The 10,331-nt window shown below is 38.4% G+C and overlaps 1 protein-coding gene across 1 annotated transcript; it reads left to right on the top strand.

Annotated features, from left to right (window-relative positions):
• Positions 1–587: 587 nt before the first annotated feature.
• Positions 588–5,318, top strand: cdx1a (caudal type homeobox 1a). The gene is made up of 3 exons (XM_088295142.1): positions 588–927; positions 3,798–3,946; positions 5,118–5,318. Exons 1-3 carry the CDS (start codon positions 588–590, stop codon positions 5,316–5,318), a joined length of 690 nt encoding a protein of 229 aa, XP_088151268.1.
• Positions 5,319–10,331: the final 5,013 nt, after the last annotated feature.

The following is a 10,331-nucleotide window of genomic DNA, read 5'->3' on the forward strand; positions in this document are numbered from 1 at the left end:
TTCCCTCCACTTTGCCATTTTCTCATTTGAAGAGGGGTGTGTAGACTTTTAATTCCCACATGTGGCATTCACTTAAAGACAAGTTTAAGTTACCAATCATGGTCAGTTCCTTTTCTCAAGGGTTAATCATTGTTTGTCGTTTGTGGTCGTGTACAACTGCACAGCATTACAGCGGAAGTTATTTGTAGATTTCTTGATAAATTCACACCAAAGCCTGTATAATGCAAAACAAAACAAAAGAATTAAAAAAAAAAAAAACAATTGCAAAGTCTTAATTTGGTGTTTGTGCTCGTGTTCGAATCTCAGCATAAGGTCAGGTCAATGCACTCACGTCGCTCACAAGAGTAGGCCAGGTGAGTCTCAGGTAAGGTGTGACGTCATCATGGTACTTTTGAACTCCTCGGCTGTAAATCTATAAAGGTGTGTACTTGCTGCTCAGGTAGCCGGCCATTGTGTGTGTATGTATGTGTGTGTGTGGAGTCGGAGTGGAGGGAAAACAAGACGTCTTAGAATCTGCTGGGAATAAACACCGAAAATGCACCAGGAGGTTTGAGTGGTTCACCTGAGAGAGGCTGCTGGTCGCCAGCATGTACCCGAACTCCCAGCCGGCCAGACTCCCGGCCCAGGCGCTACCTATCAACAGTCAGTACATGATGCCTCCGTATGACTTTACCGCTTACCATCACATGCCGGGAGTCGCCGACTCATCCGCAAGTGCCTGGAATCCCGTTTACCGCGAGGAGTACCCCTTCAGCTTCCCAAGTTCGAGCCCTGGCACGGGGCAGGTGAACTTCAACTCAGCAGAACTAAGCAGCGTGTCCACCACCTCTGGAGGAGGAGGCCTCAACCCCTACAACTTTTTCTCCAGTCAGGACTCCTTTTGCCGGAGAAGACCTCAAGACCCCGTCAAGGTCCAAGCCCCTGCAGGTTTGACTAATTTATCAGGAGACATGAAGTTAATGTTTGCCTTCAGCTTTTGTTTATATTGATATTGATAATGCGTGGTGTTTTTAGACAGGAAAAAACATTTTCACACATGCACACTTACAACATACTTATCAGTGCACATTTATTTATGTGATGTATAATTCAACACATTATCAGACATGGGCACTTTACTCTATTTTGCCGGGTCATCCTACGTCCTGCGTTATCCGTCCGCGACCTGGCACCTTTCCGTCACCGTCCCTCCTTATTCATAATATAATCATCCTGTGTCCCCTCGTGTCCCCATCGGTCCTGTGTTCTTTTAATGCGTTTTCCTTCTTTTTATATTTCACCAGTTCGTCGCATGTGTGTATATATATATATATATATATATATATATATATATATATATATATATATATATATATATATATCGTGGGTTTCCTCCCACACATGCCTGGTAGGTTAAATGAACACTCTATATTGTCCCTAGGTTTAATTGTGAGAGTGAAAATGGTTGTCTGTGTATGTGTGCCCTGCGATTGGCTAGCAACCAGTTCGGGGTGTACCCTGCCTACTGCCCTAAGACAGCTGGGATTGGCTCCAGCGCCCTCGCGACCCTCGCGAGGATTAAGGCTTGGCCAATGGATGGGATGGTGTCATGACATGTAGTAATAGAATTTGTATGAGGAATTTTGTGCCATTGTGAAGTTGCTCTTGCACGGGACATTCAAGGGAGGAACACCACTTGTTCAATGGCAATTTTGAAGTAACATAATTTTTTGTACAATTAAAAAAAAAAAAGTCCTGCTAAATTGATTTGAATTATCTATAAATATTGGATATGCATGTATTGGGAAAAAAAAATGTAGTTCTGGACATGGAAAAATAATGAACATATCTGAATATATTTCACTTTCTTGTGTTATTTTAAGCCAGACATCAACAACTCAATACCAAAAAAATGCACACATTGTGAGTCTGTATTATTAAACCACAAAATATTCTCCAGTTCCTTCCAAAAAAAGTGACTGTAATCTGTATCTTGCACTGCTCTGAACCTGGTGTATAGTATTTTAAGAGTCAATTTCACCTAACCTGTGCTATATGTTGCTTTCCACGTCTGGCTAATATAAAGCACACTATCTGTGAAATGTGCTATCATACAAATTACTCACTTATTTACTCAAGGATTGAAGCTGGGACATTATTTTTAAACTACTCCCCATGACAGGCGAACCACTAATGCTTGTTTTCATGCACATCAACAATTTCGACATACACACGCGGAGTTAAGTCAGTGTGACTGCACACACTCATCCATCAAGCTTTTGGCCTCTCCCTTCCGCAAGCTTGCGTGAGATGTCAATGCAAAGCTAACAAAGCAGGCGCTACAGGCTGCTAAAGGGTCATTCCCCGCCCTCTCTGTCCACCGGGTGCTAGCTCAAGGGTGACAACCAGGCGAGATAATGCGGCTTAGAGGGGCGGCAGTGTGCAGACCCTCGGGGCCTCACTCATGTCTGCGAGTCCCGTTTGCTCTACTTTGATCGATGTCATCACGCAGTCAAGATTTCCCGATCAATAACTGACTCACCTTTTTCTGCGACTGTGTGTGTCAATGAATAGCTGGCTGTGTAAACAACTGTGCAACGGACTCACGGTGATAAGGAAAACCCAGCCGCAATGCACTGGAGAGTCTTTCCATTATGTAGCGTTATGTTTGCGAAATAAAACTGATGGGCCTTTAAGTGGTGCCTGAACTTGAACGTGGCACCAGACAAAAATCTCAATGTCAAAATAGTCGTCTGCTTGGCTACCCCACATGTGACTGACTGTCATGAGGAGTCTATAATTAATATAGAGCGAGCGAGCATGATTCCAGAACTTTTTCTATCCAGGGGCTAAGAGAGGGTTGGGCAAACTTTTTGATTTGTGGGCCACAATGGGTTCCGGACCAGGAGCAGTTTTGGTAACCTCACCTCATCGGAGAAAGAAAAATACATTTAATTTTAAATGAAAATGAACAAAAGCATTATAACAAAATATATGTGTTTGACACACCAGAGTATTTAGAAAATAAAACATGAACAAGCTTCATTCATTAAATTTTTTCAGGTTTGGCGGACCGGATTAAAACGCTTAATGGGCCGCATGTGGCCCCCGGGCCGTAATTTGCCCACGCCTGGGCTAAGAGGAGGTTTTGACTGATCGCGGGGCTGAGAAAACATATATTTTAGAATATTAAATCAAATTAAAATTAAGGTCATCGTCCCCGTAATTATAGTTCGTTTCAATTAATGTAAAAAATAGCTTCTGTTCGTGTCCGTTTTTTGGGGGTTTTTTTTAGAAGCATTATCGTTATTTTGTTCACGAAAATGTTTTTCAATTTTAGTTTTACTTATTTCATTCGTTTTCATTAACTATAATAACCTTGCCTGACGCCAACATGATAAACTTTATTATTACTTTGGCAGAGCACTAAATAGCTGCAAAGCATTTTTTTCCCATTAGACGAGAATAAAATCAACACCTCCAAATCCGAGACCAGGGTGGATTACTCTCTCCAGGTCAGGGATTCGAGACTATGTCTCTTGGCTGGCCTTGGAACACCCCCAGAGGAATTGGAAGGAGTGGCTTGGGAGAGTAGAAGTTTGGGTTTACCTGCTCAAGATGCTGCCCCAGCGGGCCATTATATTTAATATAGAATAGCAATATGCAAGCAAATATATTATATAAAGAAACAATATATTCCTGTTTTTAAAGTCATTTCTCACGCTGATGTTAAACGGCATAAATCATTGGCCTGGCAAACATGAAAAGTAATCCATTTTGTATTATTGAGAATAATTGTACTTGTTTGTATGTTTTAGGAGGAAAGACTCGCACAAAGGAAAAATACAGGGTGGTTTACACGGACCACCAACGCCAGGAGCTGGAGAATGAGTTTCTGTTAAACCGCTACATAACAATGAGGCGCAAGTCGGAGCTGTCCATGACACTGAACCTCTCCGAACGACAGGTGAGAGCCAAGACGCCATGGGAATTAGATGCTAATAGGCGAAAATAACGACATTACTTAGTCAGATTGCTAAAAATTTAAATTTCAAGCACTGACTCGAGAATTGTCGAAATATTGAAAATACGTTCTAATTCAAGTATTGTCAAGAATTCAAGTCACATGTGGTAACCCCATTTTATGGATCTTAGCCTCAAAATGACTGCCATAGCATGCGTACTGGAGTCCACTAGGCAAAAATTTAAGTTAAAAGGTTAAAATAATTGAAAAATCTCGAATCTTGAGGTTGATTATCCCCCCCAAGCACTTAGATTATGAAACTAACAATTGAAATTTGATGCAATGCACGATTGTAAAATGAAAAAAGGGCACTGAAGATATTTTTTTCATCCAATCATATATTTTAATGTGAGAAAAAAAAGTCATTATGTACTGCGGCGGAACTATTTTTTAAAACCAATCAAATTGCGATTTTTTTTTTGTTCCTTCAGTATTGTAATTGCAATTTAATATGAGATGATTTTTGAAGGATCCCCTGACAATGTATTTTTCAATATCAGATTTATTTGACACAAATGTTTTCATTTTATACTTTATTCTTACGCTAAAATAAAGACAAATGAACCATTAATTATTATGAAAGAGTCCTTTTTTTTTTTACTTGCAGCATTCACTGTGACAACTTCACAAAATTCTAACAAGCAAATTTGGCTTAAACATAAATCAGTAGATCATAAATCAGAATGCCAAAATAATTTGAAAAATATCTGTGACTTTATGACTTCAAAGTTTTATGTTCCATATATAACAATATGTAAACAAGGACTGCACTTTTGAAGCACTGTACACTGTATAAATAAATTAATGAGTAAATTAATAAATTAAGAATATGGATTGATTGAAAGAAAGCTTTTTTTAAATAATATTATACACTTATAATATTTTAAAATTATGTTTGTACTCGTAGTTTCGTGCTATTTAATATTGCAAAGAAAACTTTAAAAAACTAGAATTAAAATAGACCCCGGAAAAAGATGTATAAAAAAAAAACTATTTATTTATTGATTATTACCCACTGAATAGCCATAAAGAGCAAGGATGGAGGAGGCGACAGCTCCTCTGTTTGGTCTGTTCTCAACAACTCTTAAAGTAGATTCTTTGCCACCTTTCCCAGGTGAAGATCTGGTTTCAGAACAGGCGCGCCAAAGAAAGGAAGATAAACAGAAAGAAGCTGCAAGATTCCCAGCAGCCCTCCACGTCCACCTCCACCCCACCTGTGCCCTCTGCGTCCAGTGACGACCACAACGCACCAAGCCCAGGCAGCAACATTCTGTCAAGTGCCATATCAGAAGAATACAAGATGGAGTTCATATGACTGGAAGTTTTTTTGTTTTTTTTTTAACAGGATGGGAGACGAGATCAGTGAAATGAGGAACTGTGAGCTGTTGACAAGAACGGCATTAGTCTGAAATGAACTATTTTTGACAACTTTAATCTGTGAATGTGGATCACTCCACAGAAGCTGTTTGGACCGAGAATTAATGGTCACGATGAAGAAATTTGTTCAAATTGCGTTTGACGATGCTAGAATTTCTTTGCCAGATAATGTTAACTGTCTGTGCAGCAGACTTTCTTCTGTTTACCATGCTTTAAATATGTAACATAATGTGAATTGCACTTGAGCGCATCAGGGAATAATACAATGTAAGAACAGATGTGGTAATCATTTTGAGGCAAGTAAAATCATATTTTTATATGGAAAACAAGAAAAAAGAATCGAAAACGTAGGAAAGATCGGCTTGCACCGCACTGAATATATTACAGATTTAAAAAGTTTGGTGAATGTGTGCAAAATGTGTCGACTTGAAGGTGAAAAAAAAATGATTGTGAAAAGATTCGGCCCCAGCACAGTCATGACCGTCGATGAAGAGTGAAAGATATTGTCCTTAGAGAAGTATTAGACAGACATCAGCCACATCCTGACGAGCGGTTGCAGATTGCTCAACAGCATGTGACTCATGGCCGTGCGGCCTTTACACCTCCACACACTCTATCTCATATTCAGCAACTGCCTGATTTACTGTAAAATTCAAAACAAGCCCCACCCTTTGTTGCTCCTCGGGGGAGGAGGGGGAGAGTTTGAGGTGGTCGTCCAATTCCATGGACTGTGCAGATCAGACAGCTGCAGGCAACTTCAGATTTACTCTTCTTATCTTTCGGTTTAAAAAGAAAGAGGAAGGAAAAGTTTCAAAAGTTGCACAGGTAAATCATCTCATTAGCCAAAAAGACCAACGAGCCGTCTTGCTGTCGAATCGTCGGGTTCAAAAAAAGTCTTTACGTGTTGAAGTGTTTCAGTTTTCTTATTAAAACTTAAGGCTGAGCAGTATACAAGATTGTTGTCATTGTTTTGAGTTCCTTCGAGGTATTCGTGCATTTTTTATTGGCAAAGTGTTGGACACGAACCAAGAGTTGTCCTCAGGTTCCCTCAAATTGGATGCAAAAGAATCACAAAGTTCAATTTTCAAACGGGTTAAATTATTTCAATCCAGATTAGTACAATTGCTTACAACAGTTAAGTTGTCTTTAACTTTTAAGTTCAATACATTTGCATTGAATCTGTTTTTGCATTTATGAGCAATACATTGGAATAAATTTTTTTATTCTTAAGTAAACTTGTTATTTTCCTATATTTACAGTGTTTCCTGTTGCCTAAAGCACATTTTTGTAACTATTTGCTATTTTTGCAAAACTCTTCACACAAATAAAAACAAATATTTTAATGACAACCCATTGCAATTCTCTTTCAAGAGCAAATGAAGTCTTGCTGAACTCTTCCATTTTTGTGTATCAAACAATTCAAAATTATTAGTAAGCACACAATGTGTCCAACTACACACTGATAGGAAGAATTAAAAAACATCTTTCCTTTGCTTTCTCTGTGCACACGGTAGGCTTTGCTCTGCTCCCTCCATGTGTACTCACAGCTTTCTTGTGGCGTATTTCTAGTGCACAGGTTGCAAAGTGAACTAATTATCCAGAAGTGTTTTCACCTGTGACAGAGCCGCAAAACAGAAGCGTGTAAATAATCGCCCATGAATGTGTATGTCTTGATCATTTGGAAATTGAGTGTAAAGTCAGAGTTTTTTTTTTGCTATTAGTTTTGCAAACTCTATGAGAGGTTTTGCGATAGGTATTACATTTTAGAAATTGTTTTGCAAAAATCACTTTAATAGTTTGAGCCATCAGAAAAAAAAACTGTTAGCCCGGGTTGATGTTCAAACTGTGCATAATGTTAATGTGGCTTACAAAAATATTCAATATCATTTTTAGAAATAATATCACTGCCTAGTTTTTTATTAGCTACTGTATTTTGATGTTGAACTATTGTGATACTTGGAGTAAAAATTTTGAAACATGAGCGAATCCTACTCAGTGTTGTAGGCAACTGGAGCCTATGACAGTTCACTTTGGGTGAAAGGCAGAGATGAGTAGACTCTCGACTCTCAACTGGCCGGCAGTCAATCACAGGGCACTTAAATTAGTCACACTCATTCACATGATCACTGAGTGGTAAACTGAAGCAAAGCTGCCCACTGGGGACATAGGCAAGTGAAGCGCAACACTATATGGGACTTATTTTATAAGTGATTAAATTGAAAATCTGGCAAAATACTCATCGTCATTTAGGAAGAGTGTTGACGGCATTTTAATGAAGCTACAAGAACAACCAAGCTTAAAATATATATTTGCTCTCATATATTTAAAAACATTTTTGAAATAAAAAAAATAGTTTGGGTTGTACAACACACAACATTAAAACAAGGGACTCCAAAGCATTTACATAAAGATTTAGGCAGATTTCAAAGAACAATGTCTTGAGCCACCAGTTTGGGTTTATAGTTTTATATCTTTGGCATGGTAGAGTCTGATCACATGGATCTGTCACAATAAAATGTTCAGTTTATTGAAATGTCGTTTAGTCTATCTTTTTCACAGATCAAGCATTGCGCATTTTTTTTTAAATTACTTGTAATGAAATCTAAGATGTGGCGTGGGCGCTTAACTTGACGCAACGCAAAAGATTAAGATAAAATGGCAAAGAACTCTTGGAGCTTTTTTATGACACTTGTGTTGCATTATCAATTATTTGCTTGGTAGATTATGTCAGTCAAAAGTTCAACTGAGTTTTCGGCAGAACGTTCAGTTAAAAACAATCTCAGTTGGGTGTTTGAGGACACTACAACCATCACAGACCATAAAAATGTTTGATGGGGCTGTGAATGAGCTAAATGGTTGACTGGGATCGCCAAACTTTGACCTCGAATTACCAATCCTAATTAATCATAGTCAACGAAGAATATATATATATATATATATATATATATATATATATATATATATATATATATATATATAAAATACAAACACATTGTGGAGCACTTTACATAAAAAATTGGGTCATGTTGCAAAGGGTGTTAAAAGGAAGAAGTCAAGCCTATAATGGGGAGCAAAGGTTTGACCACCACGCCCATGACCAAATGCAGATAGGACTTGGTAACATGCTTATAAAGTTCACTCTCAATCTTCTTCCTGTTGAATTGCTTTTCCACAATGTTCACTGTGAGTTGATTTTTCTTCAAGTGCATTCATTGGGCAATAATTGTGGCAAGCAAGACTTAATGCAGTTCTGCTGTGTAAAATATGGGGGGAAAAAGCTAAAGTAAATCAGCATAACAACTAAATGCAGCTTCACCATGTTTACTTTGAACTCTGGGCTCAAGGTTTATATTCAAGCAGCATTTCTTGAATGTATTCAGGACTGAAATGATCTATTCTTCGACTGATTGGGAGCCATTGTAAAGCCTTTGGGACTGCGGCACAGGAGGTTTTGCAGGGTGGCAAGGAGTGGCAGCTGCCACCACTACCTTAGGTTTTGCCACGCCCCCTGCCAAACCAATGATTCTAACATTTTCCTTATTTTGTCGCCATAGTGTGTATGAATATTTGAATAAAAATTTTTGAGTTTACTCCCAGACTCCGACTCACCATCCATTCAAGAAGCATATCGTCCCATCATCTAATGCTGGGCTTACACCTAACAATTTTCACAGTCTCAGACTAAAAACTGGATGTTTTAGACTTTTATGGGAGTCTTTGCACTCCAGTGGTCTCGATCATTTTGTGGAAAGTGTTACTCTACTCAGTACTAACTATGGTCCCAGTAATCACATTTTACTATGAGTGAGACACTAATGGCGATTGGCGGACATTTAGAGCATATCAGGGCAACGTACTGCCCTGGACCCATATTTGCTACCTCCACAGTCTCTCACCGGCCCTCACAATGACCTTGAAGTCAAAGTAAAAGATAACATATGCAGTGCATATTTTATTTTTTATTTATTTAAAGTTGTGCTTTCAGTTTATGTGGCTGCGGGTACAAGCGGTTTAGTGAGCAACTTACAGAATGTCTACATCAGGCGTGGGCAAACTACGGCCCGGGGGCCACATGTGGCCCGTTAAACAATTTGATCCGGCCCGCCAAACTTGAAAAAAATTAATTGAATAAACCTTGTTCATGTTTTATTTTCTGTGTTGAAATGCTTCTGTTCATTTTCATTTAAAATTAAATGGGTTTTTTTTTTTCTCAGGACTGTGATGCAGAAATGCTAAACACCAATTCCTCCAGGCATCCCACACCAGTAAATGCGAAAAGTAAAAAGTTTCCGTTAATTTGTTGATTAGACAGTTGCCGAATCGTTTCCTAAAGTAGATCGTGCTTCTGATGATGTTTCAGGAAGGGTAATTGTACATTTAATAACGTTCCAATAATGATCTTTTCAACAGTTGAAATCCCAAATGATGTGAAAAGAGAAGAAAAGCTAGAAGGAAAGCAGAAGTATGTGCATCATGGAAACAACATTCCTGCTGACTGGGACTTGTGATATTTTGTTATCTTGAAACGCGACAAACATCTGCGCGTTGATCGAAATGAAAATAAACATCCACACGAGCACACTGCAAAGGATTTTTTTTTTCTTTGGTTTATTGCAGTCCCCAAACATTTTACACCTAGCAATTGAATGAATACATTCAATATGAAATGCCTCGCATTCAATTCGAAAAGCCAGTCAAATTTGTTTGCATGTTTGCAATGGACATAGGTGAACAAGTATTCACAAGCCATAGCAGCAATCATATTGGCCTTTGCAGGTGCACTTTTACTTTCAACAGAAAAAAGAAAAAAAAATTATACTACTTTTAGTCGTAATACAGTAATTATCCATCCATCTAAACATGCTCATGATTCTTACAACCAGTTATCATTCTCATTTCAGAGTTCTCTTCTTTAAATATTTTTTTTTTATAAGGCAACAATCCACAATCA

Source organism: Idiotropiscis lumnitzeri, chromosome 4 (genome assembly GCF_059441095.1).
Source record: "Idiotropiscis lumnitzeri isolate Australia: NSW breed Sydney's pygmy pipehorse chromosome 4, RoL_Ilum_1.0, whole genome shotgun sequence".
NCBI classification, from domain to species: Eukaryota; Metazoa; Chordata; class Actinopteri; order Syngnathiformes; family Syngnathidae; genus Idiotropiscis; species Idiotropiscis lumnitzeri.